Here is a 27,596-nt window from a genome sequence, read left to right on the forward strand (position 1 = left end):
GTTACATTTCCTTTTGAAAAACAAGGCACTTTGGGGGTACCTCCTTCTCTTTGTATTTTGTGCATTTCCTCACTCTTATTCCCCCTTCCTTTTATCACCTTCTGCTAAAGCAATGCAACTTCATCCCTTGCCTGGGTGGGCTGATTATTATGGGAGTTTGGGGGAGGTTGCGAGGAGGGGAGAGAATGCAGGCTATGCTCATTGCTTAATAAATGTTGGGGCTCTTCTGAGTGTGAACTGTCTGTCATGCTAATTTTGTTGTCTGTTAGAAAGCCAATATCTCAAGTTAACCCATGTTTATTTGCCTATTCTAAATTTCAGTGGAGACTTTAGGTGGCGAGTGGTCGCAGTAGCCTGTGCCTCGCCCCATTCTGCTGTCTATAAAGACAAAGCAGAACATCTTATTTATTTCCTTTTTTCTTCTTAAAAAAAAGTGGGTTCAAGTCCCATCACACCTATGGGCCTTTTCTTAAAATCCCCTCTTCAGCGAGGAACCATCAATACAATGCAAAGTGGAGTGTGTTGATCAGATTTTTTAAAAACGGAAGAAAAGAAAATGATTTCCCTTTTTGTTTCCCCCCAAAATATCTTCTCTCAGGTAAAGGTTGTGACAGGAAAGGATGGGCAGACTGGTACTCCTGTTGCTATAGCAACCCAGCTTCCTCCAAATGTTTCTGCTGCTTTTTCATCCCAGCAGCAACCATTTCAGGTACTTTTTCAATGGTTCTAAACTTGTAGTTTCATCCCAGGTGATTATTACTATTCCTTTTTTTCCTCATTCAGATTTGGTATTTGAAAATAGAACTTGCATTTCCCCACCCCACTCCCTGAGAGCCCATCCCTTTTCATCTAAAAAACAGAAATGAATAGTAAAAACCTCTTAAAATTTCAGATGCATGAGTGTTTATGGAGCTTTGAGGAAGTTACTTTTTCCCACCTCTTGTTTCAAAGTTGCTGGCTTATTTCATTAACTTTCAGCTTTTGATGTGTTCCGCTTTGGTTTGCTTGTCTTTGGTTCCTTTGTGCGTTCTGCCTAGTAACAGTGTGGGTCTCTGTGTCTGTGGAATATGACTGTGGATTCTTTCTAAAATTCTGTTCTCTCTCTCCTCCCCCTTTTGTCCTTGATTTTGAAGGTTTTTGAATACAGATACAAAAAAGGGGCAGAACTGCCACTGCACCTTTTCTCTTTCTGATGCAATTTAAATTACCACACTTTACAAATGCATAATAAAATACCTTGCTGTTTAATAGTCAAATGTATGCACAACAGACCTTATGAATTGTTGGATTAAATTGTGGGTGCCAGAAAATAGAGTGAAAGAGTTATCATGCTCTGCGCTGAAGGGTTGTGCTCGAAATAATGGTCTGGTTCAAATGTAATGGCAAACCATGATTGATTGTAAGGTGAGAGAGCCTAACTCACATATTGTTTTCTCTCTCTTTTTCTCCTGAGAGGAGGACAGCTTCTGCTTTGATCTAAGCACAGTTGTGGGACCTCCTGTGGTCTGCTGTAACTATAGCTTGTTCTTCACAAACATGCTATGGTTTGGTATCTTGGTTTGTTAAACTAACCGCAGTTAGAGCAAACTATAGCTCTCTGAGTTCAGAAATAATGGAATTGTGGCTTAGTTCAAAACTGGAAGTTTTTGATCATGGGAACATAGGAAGCTTCTTTATACTGAATCATGTCACTGGTCCATCTAGCTCAGTATTTACAGTGATGGGCAGCATCTCTTCTGGGTTTTAGAGAAACGGAGAGGGCATAAGTCTGAGCCTTTGGCCAGCTCATTCTAATATAGTGGTACCTCGGGTTACATACGCTTCAGGTTACATACGCTTCAGGTTACAGACCCCGCTAACCCAGAAATATTACCTTGGGTTAAGAACTTTGCTTCAGGATGAGAACACAAATCGTGCTCCGGCAGCGCGGCAGCATCAGGAGGCCCCATTAGCTAAAGTGGTGCTTCAGGTTAAGAACAGTTTCAGGTTAAGAACAGACCTCCAGAACGAATTAAGTACTTAAGCTGAGGTACCACTGTAAAGACGAAATAGCTTTATTTTGTTTCTCAAGCAGGCCATTATGACAGACTAGGGTGCCTCCTAGGCAGAAAGGCAGTTCAAAAGATTGTGTACAGAAAATGTCATCTACAATTAGTGTGTGGGACATTACTTTAATGATATTTTAATTGCATATATTCAAATATTAAGAACTTGTTTTGTGTTCCACACTTTATTTGGTATTACAGTTCCTTTTATTATTTTGTTCTAAACTATATCTTTATGGCAAGCATCAATTCTTTACACAGGGTGAGGTTTTTCCCCACCCTTACTTGATTTATCATATGTGTACCAGGTATTACCTCCTCTGTAAACAAAACAAAACAAAACAAAACAGAAACCTAATGTCTACAAGTATATCTCAATCTGTAAAGCTAAATTTATGTAAAGCTAAATTTCATATTTACCTAAAGTGTACATTTTAAAAAATTGCTGCCTCTATTATAGTTCTAGTTACAATTCTGAAGCCATTTGGTGGACCTTGATGAAACTCTCCAGCCTTAGGCTGTTATGCCAACACACTAACGCCAACACACACATTCAAAGCAGAATTCAAAGTAGGAGTTGCTTCCAAATAAATGTGCTTAGGTACTGGTGCTAATGGTAATACGTACACAGTTTGTAGCAATGTTAGATCATATTCTTAGACACTCTTACCCTTTATTTGTGAGTAAACCCCTTAATTCAGACTTACCGCTGAGTAGACATGTGTAGTGTTGCACTGTTAGTTGGGTTCTTTCCATTAAACATTTTACACTATATTGACATGTCCATTGAAATCTAGATGAGCTCTCCGACGGCAGCAGTCTAATGACCTGTTTGCTCCCATCAAGACAGTGGTGGCTATGCAGCTTCAGAGAACGAGAGACACTGACTACATGAGCAGATATCTGCCCAGCCTCCTGCCCTCCAAGCGTTTTGTACTACAACTCCCATCAGCCCCAGCCAACATAGGCATGTTCAGGGGTGATGGAAGTTGTAGTCTGAAACATCTGAAGGGCACCAGGTTGGGGGGAACCAATGGGGGAGGCTTCTTCTCCTGCCAGGGGGAACTACAAGCCCTCCCTCCACTCAACAGGCCTATAATAATGATGGACTTTTTGCCCTTGTATGGTGATTGGATTAATGAATCACTTTTGCTGGTACCCACTTCATTTTCAGATTTCTGCCTCCAGTATCTTGAGGACTGGTCTGTCCTAGCATTGTTGTTTCTTGCATACATTGGCATCTACTGTTTTGGGGAAATTGGATGGTCCCTGTGAACTGGGGGTGACGGGAAGGGCACAGAATCTTGGTGGGATTGGTTGTAGCATTGAAAGCACCAAATTCTTGGTGTCTCCATGCGTGAAGCAAAAAAGGTTATGATTTCATTCCAGGATCAAGCAAATGAAGGTTTTCAGCTGTGGGGGATGAAGCCTTTACCTTAACTTTGCTTTGTTAGGAAAGAAAGAGAGAAAGCTGCATAGATTTCCCTTTCTGTAGCGTTACCTGTGTCATATAAAAATGAATATTCTTTGTAAAATAGATTCAAAATCATCTTTAATAACAATCATTGAAAGCTAAGAGGTAAGTATATTGGAGTTGCTTTACATTCCTTCATTATAGACATGTTTTAAAAAATGGCCAGCAGCTCTTGGACAGATTTTTCCCTAGATTTTCTCATGCACCATTTTTCTTATTTAAAGAAGGGTTCGTGCATATAAGGTTCTGTCAAAGAAGTTGAGGATTTAATTGAATTCTGACTGCTCTGTTTTTGTTTTATAATAGCAGGCGCATGCAGGGACTCCAGTAACAGGAACTGTGAATACCATAGAAATTGAAGCTTTTAAGAGACAACAGGCACTTACATCAGCAGGTATGGTTCCTTTCAGTGGAACTTTGATCATCCCTTTCGGCTATTAACACCAGGACCATCTTAAATCTAGTGCTTACTTTTTAAAAAGCGTGCTTCAGTGTGACCATGTGGCCTGTTCGTTGCGATGGGAGTTTTGGCTTATGCCATGTGCTCCTCCCACAGCCAGTAAGCTGGATTTCACATGGGCATGGTGTGCATTTGAGCCAACTACTGCCCTGATGCTGTACTTTTCCACAGTAGAGCTGTAGATAAACAGAAAGCCGAATTTAAAACTCACGGGGCATCTTTTTAAAACACTGTAACCTGAACCCCTTCCACTATACCCTGCCGTAAATGGAATTTGAATATCACCAGATTCGTCTAAGAGACCCCGAATTGAAGTGGGCCGTCATGGGATGGTTTTTCAGCATCCAGGTGTGACTTCAGGAGTCCCTCTTCAACAACTCATGCCAACAGCACAAGGTACTGTGTTGCCACATGCCAACCGCAGATTAATTTAGCAAGGGGGGGCGTTGGCACCAGAAGCAGAAACCTCACAAAACACAGCCTTTCTGATCTCTGGTTCTGCCCTATGCTTTCCCCTTGTAAATTAATATTTGGTGTGAAATGCCTCGTTCCCTTTGAAGGAGCTGAGCGGTAGGCTCCAGTAGTGCATGTGGGCCTGGAAAATGGCCACGCGAGTTGATGCAGAATCATTCACTTGGGAGTTTTCCAGTTTGCAAGAAGGGTGGTTCTCTTTTAGATGTTTTTCATTTTAATTCCACATTAGTTCTTGCATTTGTGCGTATTTTGTTTTGTTTTTGCTTACAATTAACCGTGTCAACAACATTTTAAGACCATAGGACATGTAGGTGACCATTTAATAAAGTTGTTCGTGTTGTGTTGTGTGTACGTGACTCATGATTGGAAAAAACCATATGATTTTGTGCATGGTAGATGTTGACCGAATTTCTTACTGCGGTTCACCGATGCTAATCTTATTTTAAGTGATGCTGTAAGTGTGTCAAAGTAAGTACAGTTGTACCTCTGCTTACGTATCCTTCCGCTTACGTAAACTTCAGGATACGTAAGTGGCAAACCTGGAAGTATATTTCTGAATTTTTGCCGCATGCGCAGAAGCGGTCTCTCCGGTTGCAGAAACCTTAGGATCTGACCGGAGCTCCGGAACGGATCCCGTCCGCAACCGGAGGTACCACTGTGAAGAGTTAACTTTTATCTCCTTGACATGCTCTGGTGTCCTACAAGTCCAAAAGCCTTGGCTTGTGTAATTCAGCTCTTTCCATTTTTCTTCTTGCTTGCAGGTGGAATGCCTCCCACCCCTCAAGCGGTACAGCTCACTGGGCAGAAGCAGAGCCAGCAGCAGTATGACCCCTCCAAAGGGCCTCCTGTGCAGAATGCGGCAAGTCTCCACACTCCTCCGCCTCAGCTGCCTGGGAGGCTGCAGTCAAGCAATGTCCCCCTCCCGCCTCTCCCAGCGACCCTGCAGCTTACGCAGCCGCCACAGCCGCCGATCACAGACTCTCTGGCGCAACCTCAGATTCACGTGAAGGCCCAGCCGCAAAGCGTATCCGTTGCCGCTGCCGTGCCGCATGGCCAAGTTCAAGTGCCACTTCAGCAGCAGGTTCAGTCAGCGGCACTTGTACAAGGGCAGATAACAGCCCAGGTATCCCAAGCACAAGCTCCAGCACAGCAACAGGTATTTGGGCAGGAGCATGTGAAAATGTAGCCTTGGTGAAAAGTCTATCCAAAATGTTTATTTATCTTATTTATCTGTCTATCCGTGCAATCTCAGGAACTCCAGCCTGCACTTCTACAGGCACCACACTGTTTCCATTCTGCATTTCCAAGAAGTCATTCCTTTGGTGTGGTAGCATCTGTGCTTTGCAACTCCCTGCCTATTGATATCAGGCAGGCACCATCACTGTATTCCTTTAGACTCACCTGTTGAAAAAACATTCTCTTTCAGCAGGCCTGTTAGACACATGATTTTTTTAAAAAATCAGATGTTTTATTGTGTTATTTTTTGACTTTTTTACAGCTTTAAAATGTTTCAAATGTGTTATCATTTCATTTTTTGCTGCCCTGAACCAAGGGCTGCATATAACTTGAATGAATACATGGAAAAGTAAGGGGCTGGCAGGTCCCGTCTAGAAATACATAACTGGCCAGTCAAATGTGTGTTTTGCAGCTGACCAGCTTGTTCCTTTTTATGGAGGGTAAGCGGTCATGCAAACAGGCTTCAACACAGGGGTACCACTAACAGAATTATTTTCTATTCAAGTGTGATACCAGGATACCAGGGTGCACACATGTGGAAATGTGCACATGTGTGATGTCAGCTGCTTGCCTTCTTAAAAATATATGCAAGGTGGACAGCTGATCATTTTCCAGTCACTGCTCACATCAGGAGAGAAGCAGCTACAATGCACAGGCATTCATTTCGGATACACAACTTGCATACTTTGTTCTTACACATCATAACCAATGCTTATCTAGGTGCTCATCGGTGGTCTAGATTTGAACATTCCTTGTGGTTTGCTTCCCCCCCGCCAGGTGAAAGCTGAAGTTAGAACGAGGAGATTTATTGGGGGAGGGTGTAACTGACATTGTCTCCCAACACTCCCCTGCTTTTCATGTTTTATGGTTACAGTTGCAGATGTTAGAATCCAAACCATGTAGTCTGAACCCCTGAATTGGCAGAGAGTTTCAGTTGGCATGCTTACTGCAACTTAAAAAGCTATAAATGAATAAATTCATGAGAACAAACATCTTTAAGGTGAATTGACATTTGAGGTTTTATCTTTTATATTTTGCTGGAAACTGCCCAGGGTGGCTGGGGAAACCCAGCCAGATGTGCGGGGTATAAATAAAATGATGATGATGATGATGATGATACTACTACTACTACTAATAATTTGTGTTGCTTACATGTGTATATTTGTGCACCCAGAGTGAGGCTAATCAAGATTAAGGATGTCTCAGTTCTCAGTGGCTTCCATTGACTTCCATAGAACAAGGAAAATAGATGTGATGGGTGCTGCTTTTAGGGATGATGAATGCAAAGGCTACCCTCAGTTTCTGACATTGGGTGACATGGCCTTTACTTGTAGGTAAACTGTAGCTCTTCAAGCTTGGGATGGCGTTTGCTTGTTTGCTCATCTTTGCAGTACAAAGGCATCGCACCAGGCACCTCACAGGCTAAAACAGCTGGTGTTTCCTATGTGCTGTTGTAACTGGCTACAGTAGTATTTTCTTTGAAACAGCCTGGTTTGCATAATTAGGCCAATATTTGCTCGGTGTGTCTTTGTATCATACTGTATTACAAATGGCAGCAGTGTCTCACTGCTGAACCCCTTTCACTTGGTCTTTTTAACATGGATGTGTGCCTTTCACAGGCAGTGACCCCAGCGCGACCTTCGGCAGACACTGTCCAAAATTCCCAGCGTACTCCAGCGAGTGTGCTTCCTCCTACCTCATCCAACCCACCAGCAACTGTTTCCAGCGTGGCACCACAGCCCACTTACCCGACACAAACCAGTCGAACTTCGCCAGCGACAAATAAAGCAACTTCTCCTATTGCTTCCAAGCCCCCAGGCTTGGCTGTGACAGCAGCACCAAAGATTCAGAGTCCGGCTCAAAATACAACAGTTCTAGCACAGGACAGCTCCCAAGAGAAGCTGGCAGAACAAGTTAAGCTGGTAAGAAAACCCACCGCACAATCCGATGCCAGAATTCCCAGTATGCACACAGATTATTCATTTTTTTAAAAAAAGAGAAGCTTTGAGGTGATGGCTGGATTCTTTTGCTGCTGCATGAGAATATTTGCAATATCATCTGCCTTACGATTAGTGGTAATGAACAAGGAGACCCTTTGTTAGCGTTGTTGAGTTTCTCAGAACAACTTTCCCTGATTGCAGATCAAAAGCAGAACTTGGGTTTGTCCTCTAGCCGTGATTTGATTCCAGACAGTTGCAATGGTTTCTTTTACCATCCCAGTTAGACATAGTTCAGGAAAGATTACTTTAGGTGCCTCTCTTTCCACAGGTTTCCTGATCTTTCAGATAGCGGCTAACCACAGGACACCCATCTCAATCCTGATAAACTGATAAGTCACCACAGATGCCAGTCTGATGGGATGGGGCATAAACTGCCTAGATCTTGCAGTGTGGGGTGTGTGTTCTTTCTAGGTATCCAGACATAGCACCAGCTGACTGGAAGTCAGAGCAGTGAACCTTGGCCTATGTGCCTTTAAACCCTTTCTCTACTAATGCCATGTCCTGGTGAGGATAGACAATATAACAACCAAGGCCTGTGTGAACAGACAGCAATACCCAGGCCCAACACCCTAAGCATCCAGACCGAATCCCTTCTCATCTGAACAGAGGCCAACCTGTTGCCCATATTGGCACAGCTCATAGGACAAATTTTATTACTTGAGTTTCTAAACTATGGATCTGGGAAAGTGGGCCTTGTCTCAAGAAGGTACTTCAAGTGTGCTTCTGCCCTCCTCTCTTGAATTTTTTTTGCATCTCCAGAAAATGCAAAACCACCTTACTTTCCTATGGTACCTTTTCATTTGAGCAGTGAGCATAGATGTGTTTCACTCTACTGGGCTGAGGGGCCTCCTGTATGTCTTTATTTCCATCCTCTCCACCTGTCCAGAGTGCTGAGAGAAAAAAAAGCTGGAAAGGGCTACTCTGTGTTTCTGGTTGCCCCTCAATGACTGAGGAGGCCTTAGATTTCAGAAATCTCTGTGAGTGTGACATCTCCCCCAGTCCCACTTTCCTAGGGTCCAGTACTGCTCCCAGATCCTAGCTGGCTGCATCCTGGTGACTGAATAGTAGGCTCTCCTCAATTTTGGAGGTGTAGCCTGTGGAATATATGAGACAACCTGGAAGGCCTTCATAAGGTGCTTCTGCTGAAAAAGCCTAGACTACTAAGATCTCTTCAGGGTGGCCTGGACCGGGGACTTGAGCCCAACAGCCTATACAAGCAGGCTTCATCTCCCTCTTCCGTACTGTGAAATAAAGGAATCCAGCCACATTTACAACCCTCATGTAGTCCATAGGTTATCTTGGAGTCTTGAGAGGGTCCTCTGAAGCTCTCACATTCATTTTCTTTGAACCTGGTAAGGAGGTGCCACTTAACTACTTACTTTGAAGGTAGCTTTTCTGGTGGCCAATAATTGCAACTCACAGAATATCTGAACTGGGGGTCCTATCCGTGAGTAGTCTACACTGACGGAGCCATCCTGTGGATGTATTCCTGAGGTGACCTCAGCCATCCATTTTGTGTAGGAGCTGATTCTTCCATGTATTGCACCTGATACGTCATAAAGCTTAACAATACGGTATATTGCCTACTTTTCCTGGGCAGAAGGATTACTTAACCCATTACCTACTGAAAGTGTTCAATCCAAAACAGAAAGGTCATTCATGACAGGTGCCCACTGTGCCTTTTTATTTAAGTGGGCCTTTTAATCCAACTTGTTTCCATTCAGTGAGCTGTAACCCCTCCACCCCCTGAAATATATTACACGACAATGCTTCAGGTAGCTGAATCGCCTTTTCACCTGTTGCTGTTGCTGTTTTCTTTGGCCTGTTGGAAGCACAATTTATTTCCAACGACACCCATTTTGATTGCTTGCTTGCTTCAACAAGGAAAACCAAGTCCATCAACGAATAGCAGAGCTGAGGAAGGAAGGTTTGTGGTCTCTGAGACGGCTGCCCAAACTTCAAGAGGCTCCCCGACCCAAATCTCAGTGGGATTATCTCCTGGAAGAAATGCAGTGGATGGCAACAGACTTTGCTCAAGAAAGGAGGTGGAAGATGGCCACTGCTAAGAAGGTATTGTTGTGTTTCATTTCTCCTGTATTGGCAAAATGTTGTTGTTAATTAAATTTATGTACCTCCCTTCATCTAAAGATCACAGGGCACATTACAACATAAAAACTCAAAATAAAACCACAAACTACTTAACATTATAACGAAAACAATAACACCCCCCCAGACACATTTAAAAGGCCATAGATCGGGGTCGGCAAGTTTTTGTGGCTTGGGCTGGTTCCCGTTCCCGCAGATGCTGCAGTGGGCATGCGCAAATGCTATTTCCGTTGCTCCTTCCGGCACAGAGGAGGTGTGTACAGCTTCCCATTGACTGAAGGAGCTTCCTGCAGCCAATGGGAAGCTGGCAAGCATCGCGGAAGGTGGTCTCTGCTCTGCTCCACGCTGGTTTAGCGCAGTGCACGGGAGCCAACCGAGTGGGAGTCCATGGGCCGGTTAAATGCCCCCATGGGCCTCTTGTGGCCCATAGGCCTCAGGCTGCCGACCCCTGCCGTAGATTGTTTAATCAACCAAAGGCCTGGTTGAAGAGGAACTTTTTTGCCTGGTGCCTAAGGAGATGTAATGCAGGCATCAGGTGAGCCTCCCTGGGAAAAGCATTCCACAAATGGGGTCTCCACCACATGTCTTCTCATGGAGTGGGCACACGAAGAAGGATCTTGGGTGATGATCACAGAGTATGGGTTGGTTCATATGGGGAGAGGCGATCCTTGAGGTATTGCAGTCCCGATCAGTTTTAAGGCTTTATAGGTCAAAACCAGCACTTGGAATTAGGCCCGGAAACTGATTGGCAGCCAGTGCAGTCAGGTCAGGATTGGTGTTATTTGCTCAAACTGTCTTGTGCCAGTGAGCAACCCGGCCTCTGACCTTCTCAGTAGCTGTTTCCAGACTTAGGAACTTTCTCCCTAGAGCAGCTATAGACTGATTCCCTCCTTACTTTTCCTTCTGCTGGCTGGTGAAGACTTACTTGTTTCAACAGGCTTTAGGGAACTGACTGCTTTTAATGAAAGTGCCGGTGCCATGCTGCTTTTTCGTAATTATTGATATGGTTTTAATAGATTTTTTAAGTATGTATATAGTTTTCATTTTATCAGTGTTTAATTACTTTTTAACTATTGGTTTTTTTACTACGTTTTTAGAGGTTCTTATTTTTATCTGTAAGCTGCCTCAAGTCCCACCAGGAAAAATAATAATGGTAATAGTAGTAGTAGTAATAATAATAATAATAAAAAATTGCACCAGCGTTGGTTTCCAAACCATCTTCAGAGGCAGCCACATGCATAACATGTTGCAGTAATCTAACCTAGAGGTTACCAGAGCATAGACAACAGAAGTTAGGCTATCCCGGCCCAGTAGGGGTACAGCTGGGCCATCAGCTAAAGCTGATGGAAGGCACTCTGGGCCACCAAGGCCACCTGAGCCTCAAGTGACAGCATTGGATCCAACCTCTACAGCTAGAATAGGAATAGGCAAGTTCTGTTCTGAGGGACTGCACTGTTTCCAGACTATAGGCATGGTGGCTCTTTTGCCTCGCAAATTTAGGTTTTCTGTTTTTTATTTTCTTAAAATTTCTCCTGTGCTTGAGTATAATGGAGGTTTTCCTTCCTGGTTGTGATATTGAAATTCCTGGTCTCCCCTAACAAATGGTTAATACGATTGTTGTTAATATGGCGTGTAAGCCCTCAAATGGCTTTTGTTAACAAAGAGCAAAGCCTGCAGTAAGCTCTTAATGCTGGGAAAGCTTAAGTGACAAGGGGGGGCTCAGTGTCCTCCATGCTAGGGAGTTTCTGTTTCAATTTCAGAAGTAACAGTGAAAACCTAGTTTTGGTTTTTCCGCATCCTCTTATGTTTGACAAAGTCTAATTCTTTTTCCAGAAATTTCCTGTTTCTGCCTTCACTTGACAGTTTGCTTTTCAGTCCCACAAAAGTGGAGCCCATAACCCACCCCCAGTCTACATGAAAGCTCCCAGGTTCAGTCCCTGACATTGCCAGTTTAATTTATTGGGTAGCAGGTGGTGTGAAAACCTTTTGCTTGGGACCCTGGAGAGCCACTGCAAGCCACAGAAAACCAGCTTTCCTCAATTTGGTGCTCTCCAGATGTTGTTGCACTCTGCGCTCCCATCAGACCCAGTCACTGTGGCTAATGGTCAGGAGTGATGAGAGCTGTGACTCAACAACATCTGGAGGGCACCAGGTTAGGAAATTCTGGAGCAGACAGTACTGAAATGGATGAACAAATAGGCTAACCTGCAATACAGCAGTTTTCCTGGAAGCTGGCTACTCGATAATTACATATGCTAAAATGGCCGTACACATAGTTGTAAAAAATAAAAGTGTATTGGCATGGAAGAATCCTTTCTCATTGTCCGGTGATATTATTTTTATTAGATGGTCCGGACTGTGGCTCGATACCATGAAGAAAAGAAGCTTAATGAAGAGAGGGCCAGGAAAGAAGAACAGAACAAGCTGAGGCGCATTGCTGCGACGATCGCAAGAGAAATAGAGTATTTCTGGTCTAATATTGAGCAGGTAGTGCTTTCCTTTTCCTTTGCCACTCAGCAGTCAAGCGATATTGGTTTTTAAAGCCTTATGCCACAATCCTTCAAAATAAAACCTTGCGTGGAAATAAGTCCTGTTGTGAACCCAGGGAAACTTAACTTCTGAGTAGACATGCAGTATATATTGCGTTGCACGTCATGTTTAATTATTTGTTTAAAATATCAAATACTTCATTTAAAGCATTTTAACCTCCTATTTGAAGGCTCTTTGAGTGGCTTCCAGTGATTAGCAGTAAGGCAGTCTCTTTTACCACCTTGGCTCTCTTAAATCTTCTCCTTATCTTGTTGTTTTTTTCACTGCCTCCTGAAGGGGGGGAGCAGAGTGAGCTGCTGGCAGCTGCTCCCTTGCTGGTGTGAAGGGTTGCAGTATATAGAGGAGTACAAGTAAAAATCGGATGCCCTGAATTGTAGGATACAACCGCCTTATCTCCACTAAGATAGTTTTAAGGTCTTCAATGTTAGCTGATGGTTCTGTCTGTCACATTTCATACCCACCTTTAGGTTGTGGAAATAAAGCTTCAGATTGAATTTCAAGAGAAAAGGAGAAAAGCGTTAAATTTAAAGCGACGGCATTCCAGGAGAGGTAAGAATTTCTACTTTTGGATTGCTTTCTGCAAACAAGGCCGCTGCATAAATTGCAGGATGTGTGTTGTTGCTCAAAGATAGAATGCCCGCTGATAACTACGGTAGTATACTGAGAATGGTGTAAATACCTTTGCATTCTGCAGTACATTTGGAGATGCCTTAACTAAACAGCTACCCTAATCTGCTTGCTCTCCATGCTGTTCCTACTAGTGCTGCCTTAATCTTTGTTTATTAAAGGGTTAATTTTTTAAAAAAATACAAACTTTACAGGACAGGCAATGCTAAGTGTTTCCCTTACATTGCAAGTTATAGACAGTTTTTTATTCTTCTATATTTGTTTTAACATTTTATATTTCTTGTATTTGCATTGAGAATTGCGAAAGGTTCACAATGAACTCTATGGTCTCTCAACGAATAGTCACCTGTTCTTCTTTACTGTGCAAGAGTACGTAGCATTGGGTCCTTTCTGTTTTTATGTATTTATTTTCCCCTTGTTTCTAGGAAATATAAATGTTAGGCTAATAAATGCAGGAAGTCTTTAGTGACTTATAAGAGGCATAACACCTAACAATTTTACAGGTAAAGATGCAAGACATTTAGAAGATATTCTTATGGACAAAGAAACAGACGTGGTAAGATTATCTATAGGTTAATGGCTTTTGCAAATAGCAAAGTATATCATGGAGTCCCCTAACTAAATCCCATGGGATGTCAGGTGACACAGTTTTTGTACACTGTTTCCCTAGCGCTGACAATCAGCTGATCGTCAGTGCTAAGGAAGCCCTGCGCACAACCCTTCTCACCCAAACCCGACCTTTACCTGCCCTGCATCTGATCATATACAGTGTCAAGTGTAGGGCAGGTGAAACAGCCTTGCAGGAGTCCTGGTGGGCCTCTTTAGGCCTGCAGGTGAGTGGTTTTCCAACTCTGATTTATAGAGAGAGGCCCATATAGAAATGTATCTTTTTCCTGTCCTCTTGACCCATAGAAGCAATGTGTTTCAATAGCTTGGTTAAGATCCTCACAAAGTTTTATTTGGAATAGTGAAATGTAGCAAGAAGCAAGAGCTATGTCGATGTCTGTCTTAGTTTTCCAGCTGCCAGTTATGGCATAAAGTTGGCACACTTTATGGATGGGGCTTGGATCTTACAAATACAAGTAAATATGCCTGAGTTGTAGGAATCTTTTGTCTTCCCTTTGATGAAATTAGCAGGAAGAAGTAATTGCATTTTGACTTTAAACTTAGGGACCCTTGTTTCAAACAGGAAGTGTTAGGTAGAGGTCTCCTCTAGATATTACTGTGTGTGGCATGTATACCAATAATTCCCTTGCTGCTTTTAAAATTTATTGGAAACATTTATATGTATTTTCAGGGGACATGGGCATCTGGAAGAAAAAGAAAGGCAAGCACTTCATTGACAGATGATGAAGGTTGGTCACTTAATATACAGTGGTACCTCGGTATACGAACTTAATCCGTTCCTTAAGTCCGTCCTTAAACCAAATCCATTCTTAAACCGAGGCATGCTTTCCCTAATGAGGCCTCCCGCCGCCGGTGCCCTTCCACCGTTCGGCTTCCATTCATAGACCGAGGTAAAGTTTGCAAACCAGAGCACTACTTCCGGTTTTGTGGAGTTCGTAAACTGAATAGTTTGTAAACAGGACTGTTCGTAAACTGAGGTACCACTGTAGTAATTTTCAGCTCTACTGTTTTAATCTCAGCTGATCTCACCCATTTCTCTGTAAATCTGATAAAACAGACGGGGCCTGCAGAAAATGGTGAGGTGTGGAAAGCTCCTGTTCATCCCCCTTATCTCTAGGTTCCCCACCAGGTCAGTCAGAATTCTGTGGCTACTGAGCACGCTCAGTGCTCACTGGGCTCTTATAGGGGATGGGGATCGTCACCTCAAGGTATTCTTCCTAAAGATTTGTTGGTACTTCTGCAAACCTCGTGAGTTCCCTGACCCTGTCAATGCCTCCCACTTGTCCATGGATGGTGCCATTTTGACTTTGTAAAAGATTGGAACTCACATAGCTGCCTTTCAGCCATGCAGTTCCCAAGGGTGGCTTAGAATAATTTAAATTGCTATCACAATGGAAAAACCACACCAGAAACCCAAAGGAATTAGTGAATTTTTAGAGTGGAAAGAAAGGGAGAGAAAAGTACAGCTTAAAAATACAGAAATCTGTTAAATGCCACAAAATTACTGGTTTGGAAACTTCAAGCGGTGCAGAATTCAGCGGCTAGTTTGCTCACTGGGGCAAGATGGTTTGACCATATAACTCCAATCCTGGCTCTGCTGCGCTGGCTGCCAATTAGTTTCTGGGCCCAACTCAAAGTGTTGGTTTTGACCTCTAAAGCCTTAAACGGCTCAGGACTGCAATACCTCAAGGACCATCTCTGCCCATATGAATTGACCTGGACCCTGTGATTATACTCTGGTCCTTCTACACGTGCCCTCTCCACGAGAGAATGGGTGGTGGCTCCCCATTGTGGAATGCTTTCCTCAAGGAGGCTTGCCTGTCACCTTCATTACATCTCCTTAGGCGCCAGGCGGAAACGTTCTACTTCAAACAGGTGGAACAATCTATGGCCTTTTAAACGGTGTGTGTATGTGTGTGTGTTATTGTTTTGTTTGTTGTTATGGTATGTGGTTTTTGTGTTTTTCTATTTTAAACTGCCCTGGGATCTTTGGCTGAAGGGTGGTGTATAAATTTAATTAGATGATGATGTAATAGTATGTAGAATATGACCATGAAGAAGGTCATGTCATGTCTGGTAGCTGCCTGCCTCATCTTTGAAGGCACGAAGTCCTGGAACAGGTCCTCGAGTGAAAATCTTGATCCAGGTGTCCTCACCCTTTTTGGGGCCTGGTGGCACATTACGAAATAATGAGAAACTGTTATAGGCACCACATAGTGCCCATTTCACTTAAAGGAATACTGGTCATGCTCAGAGAGACACCCCTCAGCAGGCAAGATACCACATGTGCTCCCCCACATAAGCACAGGCAACTCCCTTTGCAGCAGCTAGCTCCTCTGAAACAAACCAACAATATACACACTACTGCCGCATTCATAATAAAAATAAATAAAAATAGCCATACACAAAAAGCAGGAAGCATCCCTTCTCAAAAAGCAGCAAACAAAAGGTCAGGGGAAAAGCCACACCCTATTTTTGCCTCCATTTCTCAAACTTACTGGGTAATGGCACCTTTACCAGGAGTTTCAGCAGGAGGGTGGAAAGCTCAGATTCCTCTCCAGCTGCCCCACTCTCTCCCTTTCCTTTTAAATACGTGAAGGGAGGAAGGCAGGGCAGCTTAGAAGAAGAAGAGTTTGGATTTGATATCCCGCTTTATCACTACCCGAAGGAGTCTCAAAGCAGCTAACATTCTCCTTTCCCTTCCTCCCCCACAACAAGCACTCTGTGAGGTGAGTGACACTGAGAGACGTCAGAGAAGTGTGACTAACCCAAGGTCACCCAGCAGCTGCATGTGGAGGAGCAGAGACGTGAACCCGGTTCCCCAGATTACGAGTCTACCGCTCTTAACCACTACACCACACTGGCTACATATTGTTTTCCACCCAGCCCAGTTGTTGCCCAAGTTTAAAAATAAAAAAGTTCCAAACTTTAAAAGGTTTCAGACTTAAAGAGAATATCAGCATCTTAGCTGGTGCTAAGGGTAAGTGTGTGTACGTATCTGGGGGTGCCGTGGGGACCCCAGCTCTTGGAGTTGGAGTCTACAAGAGATGCTGGTCCCTGTTAATGGCAGTGCAACTTAGGTGCATGTATTATGAATGGGTGTTTCTTTAGCACTATGTTTGATTTTTAGTTCTTTTTACAGGGGCAGGGTGGGAAGGCTATATATTGTAATGCTAAAGGTGACCAGCTGAATCTTTCGCCAGCACCATGCAGCTTCCTACACTCAACTTGATACATTGAATTTGTGTTGTCTTCTAGTTGAAGATGAAGAGGAAACCATCGAAGAGCAGGAAGCTAAAGAAGGCAATGTCAATCATCAAAGTGAGCTATCCACTTTGGCAAAGGAAGGTGAGTCCAAAGACTTCTGAATAGCATTTCCACTGAATTACTGAGAATATATGCCTGGAATATATGCCTGAGAATATATCCCTTTCTCTTTGCATGCTGCTTTCAGCCTTAGGTAAAGGTAAAGGTACCCCTGCCCGTACGGGCCAGTCGTGTCCGACTCTGGGGTTGCGCGCCCATCTCACTTAAGAGGCCGGGGGCCAGCGCTGTCCGGAGACACTTCTGGGTCACGTGGCCAGCGTGATGAAGGTGTTCTGGCGAGCCAGAACCAGGGCAGCACACGGAAACGCCGTTTACGCTTTCAGCCTTAGCATCACTGATATTCTTGTTGACTTCTTATATATTTGGAGAGGTGGTAGGCTAGACTCTTGGAGTTCAAAACGCTTTCCAATTCATATGTTGGAACATGGCACAGATAAGAAATGCATGATGGTCTGGTTCACACATAGCGAATGGTTTACTGTGAACATGCTGATCTTTATGTTGTTTCATTCCTCCCTGCTAGTGCACGGGGAAACAAACCACAATCCTTGGCTTAGTCTTCCATCTGTACCAGTGAATTCTGGTTTGTTTTGCTCCAAACAAATCATGGCTGGCAAACCAAGAACAAACCTTGACTTATCACTATGGTTTATTTTGTGTGAAACAAGCCATAGCCTCTGGTTTGGTTATAATGCTAAGTTATTGTGTGTGTAACGAAGGAGGTTAGTCCGGATCAGGAGTCTTTCTCTCTACCCTCCCCCTCCGCTTCCCATCATCCATAGATGCTCCTTTGGTTAGACTTGGTCATACTACTCCGTATTGGTTTGAGCACTTATGAGACCAGCTGTGGAAGGAGCATGGAGATCCATTTGGAAAAAAACAAAAACTCAAGAGAGGTGATAGGGAAGGAGTGGCGTGACATAATGCCCCTGTAGCTGAGAAAAAGAAATCCAGAAGGAGGCTGAACCACCTTCCCCCTGGTCAGACTCTGCATCTGTGAATGAGTCCTCTTTTTCCTCTCCCAGCCCTCCCAATGTCTGTGGGAACTCTGCCCTCTGGTGCGCCTGGGCATATAATCTCATTTGTGATCTTAATTAAATTGAAGCTTGAGAATGCAGACAAAAAAAATGTCTTTTCTGCTCTAGAAACGAATACCTTCCAAAATGACACCGCTCCATCCATCTGTGAAACATTTTTTTAAAGCGCTCTGTTGATGTTAACATGAAAGCCTTGCGTGGATGTTAATTAGGAAGTACCCTTTTAAAAATAGCATTGTCCTGTCTAAAATGGTTTTCATCGTGCTCTGCTTTGGTGCTAAGTAACTGCAACGGCATCACACTTTGCTTTTTCAATCTCATTTAGCTGAACTGTCGTTGGATGATTTGGTGAAGATGTATGAAGGTGCCTTTGCCGAGAATTTTCACTGGCCCCAGCCAAAGCTTGAAGAAGAGACTAGTGAAGAAGGTATATTTTGGTGGCGTTTCATTCCAAAATGCCATTGAGCTGCTCTGACCTTTTTAGGGAGAATGTTTTGCATCCACAGTTCCGCAGATGTGTTTTTTTTCTTTTAAATTTAAGTAGCCTACCTTCATCCTGTGTCCTTGGGATGGTTAATATAATAATACTTCATATTGATGTAGATCTTTAGAATTTTCAGAGGATTCTGTCTAGGAATCCGTGCAACGGCTCTGTCAGCATTATAATCTTATCGCAGATGATGGGTGGAATTAAAGCTGAGTATGAGAGTTTGTTTAAGACCACCTAGTTTCAACCTTGTAAATTTGAACTATAAGGGGATATTCATTCTTAAACTGCTACAATACACCAACAGTGTATTTGCTCATGCTTTAACGTTAGGAAGGTTGCAGGGGAGGAAGACAAAGGAGAGAAGAGAATTCAAAGCATGTGTAAACAATTAGCAACATTTCCTCAGTTATGCATGTTAACAGGTATCGGACGTACTCATGTGCACAGGATCCTTACAGTCAGTGTGCATTTGTCCCATGCATTTTGGTTTGTTTGGTGGCCGCCAAGGATCAGGCTGCATTAATTAACAAAGCATGATTTCTTCCTTTTTTTCTCAGCAGTGGGGCAGTGCGAATGTGCTGGCCTTTTCCAAAGACCCTTTCACAATTCTGCTGTTTAATTTTTATTTTGTTCTCTTGACTGTTTTGTTTAGAAGTGCAGCAACTTGTAAGAGGTGGGTTAGTCTGAGAAACACTGACTTTCTCAAGGCCACCCAGTGAATCCAAGACCAGCTCTACACTATATTTCCTGACAGTGGAATGGCTTCATGCTGTCTCCTGAAAGCCTGCATGCTGAGATGAAATGCCATCTAAACCAGGCGGGGTAGATAACCTGTGGCTCACTTTTTGGGCTCCCAACTTCCACTAGCCTTGCCTATTGGCTGTGCTAGTTGAGCTGTATATGGAAGTTGGTCTCTCCAAAACATCTGGAGGGCCACAGGTTACCCTTTCCTGATCTAGGTCACTGGGTTATTGTTTATGATCCCATTCTCATCTGGATTCACTGTCTTGGATTCTAGTATGTGCAGAAATATTTTAATGTTCAGGTGTTACTCTGATGATTCTGCCTGTGCAAAATTGATTATTTGGTATATCGTTTTGACAGAGATGGAAGACCACACAGCTGAAAGGGAAAGTGTCCAGAAGGAAGTTATCCTGATCGACTCTCTCCTTAGCATTGATCAGTATAAGGGCGCTGAGAGAGCAGTTCCTACTAAGAAACACGGGAGGGACATCGCAGAGGTAGCGGCTGCAGCAGAAACGCTTTTGCCAAAAGGCAGCGCCCGGATCACAACTTCGGTAAGTATTTTCTGTTCCATATGTGGCAAACAGTTGACTGCATGTAGAGATGTCCCCACCGCATTCTTGCAGTGCAATTCTAAACTCATTGGCTCAGAAGTGAGACCTGCTATGTTTAACTACACTTTCCCCCCAGATAAGTATGCACAGGATTGCTGTCTTAACTGCTCCTATCTGCTGCCTTCTTCTTGCAACCCCCACCCCCGAATCCATAGTTTTACAAATGCAAAAGTGATCTTTAGTTTGAGTGCTCAGCAATCTTACAAAACTGTTTCCTCTGTGGAAGCCTAAGAATTGATATGAAGGTGTCATTTTTGTTCAATTGACCATTTGAGTGCCCCTGGAATTCCTTTAACATTTGTATTATGAAAGAATTCTGCAATGGTGGGGTTAATGCTGCTAGATAGAAAGTGGCGGTGGGCTAAACAGAATTACCCCATATTTTTAAAAACAAATATCCACCGGCATCCAGGACAAGTTCTTTGTGAACTGCTCTGAGATCTGAGGATGAAGAGCAGTATACTACTACTAATTCTGTTTGAGAAGGGGAAAACTTGTCTAGATCTTTAGAAATAAACTTTACTACTTTAGTAAAAAGCTGCTGGTTGTCCTGTGAAGGAATCTTGGAAGTTTTTAAAGTGTGGGGCTGCATGCCATTTTGTTGCAGGTTAAATACAACACTCCTCCTCTCTTGTACGGCTCCCTTCGAGAGTACCAGAAGATCGGATTGGACTGGCTTGCCAAGCTGTACAAGAAGAATCTCAATGGCATTTTGGCAGATGAAGCCGGGCTTGGCAAAACGGTGCAAGTTATTGCCTTTTTTGCACATCTGGCGTGTAATGAGGGTAAGCCTGCCCTCTGCTTTGCGGCTACTATTTACTGAAATGGGAAATGGTCCAGGGCTGGCTTTCATGCCAGCGTTGGGCTCCTCAGAAGTGAACAGTTCTCCTACATCCTCCTGCTTCTCTTCCCTTTGCCAGGTGACTGGGGCCCTCATCTCATTGTTGTTCGGAGTTGTAATATACTGAAGTGGGAGCTTGAACTGAAGCGATGGTGCCCTGGGTTGAAAATCCTGCTCTACATTGGCAGCCAGCAAGAACTTCGAACAAAAAGACAGGTACAGCACTCTGTAGATATTTTTTAAAAAATAATTCAACATCTGACGGCTGAGCAAAATTCCACCTATATTTCTCATTCACTATAGCTATGCCCCATCTTCCAGCTGAGATTGGCTTAGCAAGCAAGTAGCTTACAAAAATTAAAATCCAAAATATATGTGCAATATATTAGGAATAGTGTATGTACATTTCAGGCTCTTTTGGTCCCTGGCAGTTGGATGTCACACCCCAGGTTCCAGGCTTTTACCTGTAAAGGAGGAGTGGGGGGAGCATCAGACCTGGCAGACAAATGTGTCCCTTCAGGCCTCTAGCCTTTGGAAATCTCCGCAGGTCAGATCTCCTTCCCAGGGCTCAATCCTTAACTGGATCACTATGTAGTTTTCCTTAGCTGGAATGTCTCCTTGAAATCTGATAATGCACCTTGCTTGCCTGGATAGAGGATACAGAAGGGTGTGTAAGTATGTGTAGAAACTAGCATGCTGTACAAAGGCAAAAATTCACATTCGTTGCCCACTTTTGCCTCTGGCCATGCCCGCCACATGCAATTTGCCTCCAGAGGATTGCAAAGAAGGAAAAGTGGCCCTTAGGCTGAGACAGGTTCCCTACCCATGCACCAGAGGGATGAGGCAGATTGACCTGGGCTGTTGAATAGCAAATGGTGCCAACTCACAGAGATAACTGCCTTCCATTGACCTGAAGGCCTCTTCTGACCCCTGTCGTGAGACACAGTCCACATTCCACAATCTGTGGGTACGGACGGTGTGGCCGTGAAGCTCACAGGGTGACTTTGGGTCAGCACTGCCTCTCAGCCTAACCTACCTTGCATGGTTGTTGTGGGGATTAAATGAGGAGCAGGAGAACAATGAGATCCTTGGAGAAAAAGGATATCTTACTGCACTTATATCTGGGATATAAGTGCAGTAAGTAAATAAATTGGTTGCATTTATATCCCCCCCCCCACCTTCCTTAGAGTTGCTCAGAGCAGCACTTAATTCAGTATTGGTGGATTTGGCTCCTTGCAGGAGATCCCCTGTAGTAGTTTAGACCAAGAGAAAGGGTCAGTAGTTCAGTTGTAGAATTTTTCCATTGCATGCAAAAGGCTTGGAGTTCAATTCACAGGATCTACATGGAGGGTTCCAAAGGTCTAAAAACCCTGGGAGCCCCTGTGTGTCAGTATAGACAAGATTGAGGTAGATTTTTGATGTTGTTTAGTCGTTTAGTCGTGTCCGACTCTTCGTGACCCCATGGACCAGAGCACGCCAGGCACTCCTGTCTTCTACTGCCTCCCGCAGTTTGGTCAAACTCATGCTGGTAGCTTCGAGAACACTATCCAACCATCTCGTCCTCTGTCGTCCCCTTCTCCTTGTGCCCTCCATCTTTCCCAACATCAGGGTCTTTTCCAGGGAGTCTTCTCTTCTCATGAGGTGGCCAAAGTATTGGAGCCTCAGCTTCACAATCTGTCCTTCCAGTGAGCACTCAGGGCTGATTTACTTAAGAATGGAGAGGTTTGATCTTCTTGCAGTTCGTGGGACTCTCAAGAGTCTCCTCCAGCACCATAATTCAAAAGCATCAATTCTTCGGCGATCAGCCTTCTTTATGGTCCAGCTCTCACTTCCATACATCACTACTGGGAAGACCATAGCTTTAACTATACGGACCTTTGTTGGCAAGGTGATGTCTCTGCTTTTTAAGATGCTGTCTAGATTTGTCATTGCTAAGGCAGTTTGGTGTAAGGTAGCTTCCCATGTTCCTGTTTTATCTATGGAGCTGCACACCTCAACAGGGATTTTGATTTGGGTTTGCAAGCTTATTTAACAACAAATTATTTAGCCCTTGAGGTAGCCAGGACTTTTCCTTGCCCTCAAGTCAGAATCTTGAGAAAGCAGGCAAGATGGGCATGATTTCTTGTCCCGAATCTGGATGTTTTTTGCGTACCTTACATTCGCGAGGGGCCTTAGCAAGAAAATACAATACAAACGTATGAAGGTGCCTTTATTTTGTAAGACGTAACAATTCATTACTGTGATTGGCAGTAGCTCTCTTCAAGAGCGCTGGCAAAGGTCTTTCCTAGCCTTGCTGTCTGGTATCTTTTCAGCTAGGGAATCAGTTTGCAATCAGTTTGCAAAACTTGTTCTCTTATCCCTGGGCTCAGTGACCCCCTTTGCCGGGTAGATCCTGCTTATTCGTTGTTGCCTGAAGAAGCTGCAGTTCATTGGGAAGGAGCTGCTGCAAGAATTCCCCATCCCTTTGCAGAGTCTAAACAGGGTAAGGGGCAGGGGCCTGCCTGAGGGAAGAAAGTGTATTGTGTGCTGATGGATATTTATTTAAATGAACACCCTCAAGGCAGCTTAGAACAGAGCAATAAGATGCAATAATAAAAACCAGTGAACATTGTCAATCGCATCCAAAGGGACCAGTAAAAATAAAAAATTGTTACTCTCTCTGACGCTGTACTAAATGCTTAGTGGTTTAGCAAGTATGCTTTAAAGTGCAGTGAGATTTCTGGAAAGAAAAGGCCAGGGGAAATCCTCAAGTTGTCTCGAAGGGGGAGCAGCCAAAAGACTGATATTCACCACCCCCTTGCTCTTCATCCATCTTGCCTGCCTGGTGCCACACATATAACTGTATGAATGCCCTTATTTTGAATAAAGCCATAGGCTTGGGAAGTTCTGCCTTCTGCCTGAAAGTTTTGACAAGTATAGTCATCTCCTTCCCTCGTTTTTTGCAGGAGTGGATGGAACCCAACCGCTTCAATGTGTGCATCACATCCTACAAGCAGCTCTTCAAAGGCCACCAAGCCTTCACGAAGATGCGATGGAAGTACCTCATTGTTGATGAGATGCAACAGATCAAAAACATGACGGAGAAACACTGGGAAGCACTTTTCAGTCTCCGCAGGTCTGACACATGTAGAAGTTTTGCACCTTGCACTTCATAGTGCTTTATGTTGCTCTAGGACAGTGGTGGGTAGCCTGTGGTCCTGCAGATATTGTCGAACAACTTCAGTTCCCATTATTCCTGACAGTTGGCCATGGTGGCTGTGTGATCCTTGTTTGGACCAGGAAGAAATCTGTGGGTTGAAAGGGGGGTGAAATTGCTAAATGGGACATCCCAAGTACAGGTGAGCACAGTATTCAGTGGTACAGGACACTACTGTCTTACATGAGAGGTTGGAGTGCAGATGAGCATAAGCTGAAGACTTGCTCCCATCATACTGAGTTCTCAAAATAACATCTAAGGCCAGGGCCAGATTATATCTTTGCCATGTGATTGTCTGTTCTGAAGACAGCTGCAGGGAGATAGATCTGGACCACAGCATGTAGAGAGGGGACGTGTTGGCACCTTTGCAGTCAAGTAGCAGCTGGGCAGTGTAATTTTTGTTGAGAAAATGGGAGTAGTTGTGTTAGAATAATGCCCACCCCACTTCAGTTCTAATTGGGTAACCCAATTGCAGTTGCTAATTCTAAGGGAAACCTGAGCCAGGCATAGATAATCACATGACAACTTTATTGTTAATTCCTGGTCTTAACTGGGACCTGAATGTGTTTCCTTTTTACCTGTGTGGGGTTTCCCCCCTCTTGATTTTATTTACTAGTTCTAGTAAATTGCTAGATGGACACCAGTGGGATAACTGTCCCTTCATATCATTTTGAACTGTTCTTTACAGCCAGCACCGCTTGCTCCTAATTGATACACCTCTGCACAACACATTGATGGAATTGTGGACCATGGTGCACTTCCTGATTCCAGGAATCTCCAAACCTTACCTGGATTTCCCAGTAAAAGCAGCCAATGAGGAGAATCAGGATTACTGCCACAAACTTGTCATCAGGTTACACCGAGTGAGTGACCTGACTTTTGTCTGAGTGCATGTATGGCTCTCCCAGCTTTGCTTTAGTAATATGTTTTAATTTAATGAAGACAATAGTTATGTTAACTTTGGTTTTTCTATTTTCATCCCCCCCCAGATGATCCAGCCGTTTATTTTGCGAAGATCGAAAAGAGATGTTGAAAAGCAGTTAACCAAAAAATACGAGCACGTGCTTAAGTGTCGGCTTTCAAACAGACAAAAACTGATGTATGAAGATGTCATTCTGCAGCCAGGGTATGAGATATGCAACTTGTTGAACATGCTGGTTATGCAGTTCACAATGCAGAAATTTCAGATTGCGTTTAACGTGCTAACCAACTCTTTAGCCACCTTCAAATAATAGGATGTAGTTTAGTTGTAAGCACCTGCACAAAAAGCCTTGTTGCTGCTTTATTCCTCCTCCTGTGCAAGCTGCAAAATGAATCAGGAATCACAACTTCATGTTGCATTCAAACTAGGAAGTGTGGTTGAGGACTTCTAAATGAGCCAGATTCAGAAACATGGTTTAAAAATTGGATTCTGAATCTTGCTCATTTGGGAAGCCTATAACCAAACCTAGGTGGTTTGCATGTAACAGGAAAGTATGATTGACTAGTGGGTTCCTGGTTTGCTTAGCTTCTTGTGTGAAAGGCGGAACAGACTGGCTGCAAAGAGCACACATAACTCATGTATATTCTGGCATATTAAGTCAGGATTTAGTCAGTGTATTGTAGCAAGGGGAAGGAGTCCTAGCTTCAATTTTAATGTAGCTTTTAGAACTATAATTGAATCTTGTGAGTCCTGGTCAACACATGCTCAGAATTAGGTAGAATGGGCTGCATCTCTTCAGTCATCAGGTGTGGAGACTTGCAGTATGGAATGTGTACCTGTGTTTAAAATGCCTTCACTACAGATCTAGGAAGAGTGCCCACTGTTGCAGAACTGCTTAAGCTAAGCTACTGTGGATCTGATTAGTGTTTTGATAGGAGGCTGCCTTGTGTCTCATGTAAGCTTCTTTGAGCTTTCCAAAGAAAGTGGGATACAAGTACTGTGTAATAAATTAGCGTTTGAGAATCTGCACCACAGCCATAAAACACTGGTTCAAGTGATGAAGGATGTTTCACGGGGCTTTTTTAACATTTGATTCAAGTTGACATGCTTCTTTCCTTTGGCAGAACCCAAGATGCTCTAAAAAGTGGGCATTTTGTCAGCGTTCTTCACGTTCTAATGCAGCTGCAGAAGATCTGCAATCATCCTGATCTGATAAACCCTCGGCTCTCCAGTTCCTCCTATGTCTCAGAGACACTGCAGTATAGAACTGCTTCGCTGGTCTTAAAAGCACTTGAACGTGATGTTTGGAAGGTGAGTCAAACAGTGGACAGGGATTGGGAAGCCGTGGCTCTGCGGATGTTCTTGGACTCCCATCAGCCCCTGCCAGTATGGGACAAGGATGATGGGAGTTGTAGTTCAGCAGCATCTGGAGCAGGGTGGTCCAACTTTTCATACCAAGTGGACTGCAAGAGTACTTTGACATGGAACCTGCAGGCCACATACTGCCTTGCGTGTGCAGTGACGGGAGGGGAGAACAGCAAGACCAAACTTTGACAAGCTTGTAACTCTATTTTAAAAGAAGAAGAAGAAGAGAGATTCATCTGGCATGACTTGTTTTTATGAAACCCATGCTGGATCTTAGTAATCTCAGCATCCTTTTTTAAGTGCTCACAGACCGACCATTTAATTATCTGTTTTATGACCATTCCTGCTTTACTCAAGGGCATTGTAGAGGGTGATCTTTACAAGTCTGCTTCTATCTGCACAGAACAGCATGGCATCTTCATCAGATAGTAGCACAATGTTGGGAACTGGCCTCATCTATAGAATTCAGTGGCAGTCACTCAGAGATCAGGATCCAGCACTCTCCCTGTGAAGATTCACATTTGCTTTTAATACAGAAATTGAAAACAATTTCTATTCAGGCAGCCTGTCACTTTTTAATATTTTTAATTAGGCCCTTCATTGACTGTTTGAATTTTTGAATGTGTGGAATTGTAATGGTTCTTCATATAATGTGGTACGCTGCCTCGACAAGTGTGTCTGGAAAGGTGCCCCCAAAAATACTTCAAGTAACTAACTTGGTGGGTTTTTACCATTTAAATTATTATTTCATTGATGTTTCTTGGGTTTGTTTTGTTTTGTGAACAGAAGAGTAGGTTATAAATGATAACGTCGGATGAGTGGTACTAATGCTTTAAATTTCTCTTTGTCTACCTGTAGGATACGGACCTGAGTCTCTTTGATTTGATTGGGATTGAGAATAAAATGACTCTGTATGAGTCACAAGTGCTGCCAAAGCAAAAAGTGACCAGAAAGCTCATTGAGGAAATATACACTTCTCCTCTACCTCCCCCAAGGCCTAATCCAGTGAAGTTGAAGCCAAGCAGGTATGCAGCTTTTAAAACAAACCTTGAAAACCCATTTAATTTGAGCAGCTATTCAGTTGAGGCATTGAGCTGGGCATTCGACTGTTTAATGGCTTATGTCACTGCTAGTTGGAAATTATTTCTGAAGGAACCCCCCCCCCCCGTGTGTGTGCCCCCCAAATGTACTCCAGAGTGCTGGGGGGGGGAGTCTTGTGGAGCAGATGCAGAGGGTGAGGTACAGATGGGAGGAGAAGAAAGGGAAGCTAACATTGGGAGTAATGCAATTAGTTTACATGGGTTTTACTGAGTGTTCTGATGGACTGTGAAATGATTTTAGACTGCTGTTTCTAATGGTTTAGTTTTATTGGAATGAGGCTTTGGGTTTGTCTGTTTTTAATGTTTTATTTATGTTTGCAAGCTGCCTTCAGAAGTGTTTTGCCCTAAAAGGCAGTATGGA

General features: G+C 43.6%; 1 protein-coding gene across 21 annotated transcripts in view; it reads left to right on the forward strand.

Moving 5' to 3' along the window:
- The window catches only part of EP400 (E1A binding protein p400), a 71,781-nt gene that overhangs the window by 7,717 nt on the left and 36,468 nt on the right, over positions 1–27,596 (forward strand). For 15 of the 21 annotated variants that reach the window (XM_081175387.1, XM_081175404.1, XM_081175398.1 and 12 more), the window contains exons 3-22: positions 599–709; positions 3,826–3,913; positions 4,268–4,375; positions 5,215–5,609; positions 7,309–7,611; positions 9,574–9,759; positions 12,142–12,282; positions 12,813–12,894; positions 13,476–13,528; positions 14,270–14,327; positions 16,858–16,947; positions 18,289–18,390; positions 19,558–19,751; positions 20,419–20,596; positions 20,732–20,868; positions 23,598–23,767; positions 24,537–24,711; positions 24,838–24,974; positions 25,895–26,081; positions 26,994–27,160. In XM_081175387.1, the coding sequence (XP_081031513.1) occupies positions 599–709; positions 3,826–3,913; positions 4,268–4,375; positions 5,215–5,609; positions 7,309–7,611; positions 9,574–9,759; positions 12,142–12,282; positions 12,813–12,894; positions 13,476–13,528; positions 14,270–14,327; positions 16,858–16,947; positions 18,289–18,390; positions 19,558–19,751; positions 20,419–20,596; positions 20,732–20,868; positions 23,598–23,767; positions 24,537–24,711; positions 24,838–24,974; positions 25,895–26,081; positions 26,994–27,160 (3,062 nt within the window). Of the gene's footprint in view, positions 1–598; positions 710–3,825; positions 3,914–4,267; positions 4,376–5,214; positions 5,610–7,308; positions 7,612–9,573; positions 9,760–12,141; positions 12,283–12,812; positions 12,895–13,475; positions 13,529–14,269; positions 14,328–16,855; positions 16,948–18,288; positions 18,391–19,557; positions 19,752–20,418; positions 20,597–20,731; positions 20,869–23,597; positions 23,768–24,536; positions 24,712–24,837; positions 24,975–25,894; positions 26,082–26,993; positions 27,161–27,596 lie in introns of all 21 variants that reach the window. The other 6 variants (XM_081175393.1, XM_081175397.1, XM_081175396.1 and 3 more) reach the window with 4 other exon arrangements.

The sequence above is a fragment of the Podarcis bocagei genome, assembly GCF_964188305.1.
Source record: "Podarcis bocagei genome assembly, chromosome: 16".
Lineage (NCBI taxonomy): Eukaryota > Metazoa > Chordata > Lepidosauria > Squamata > Lacertidae > Podarcis > Podarcis bocagei.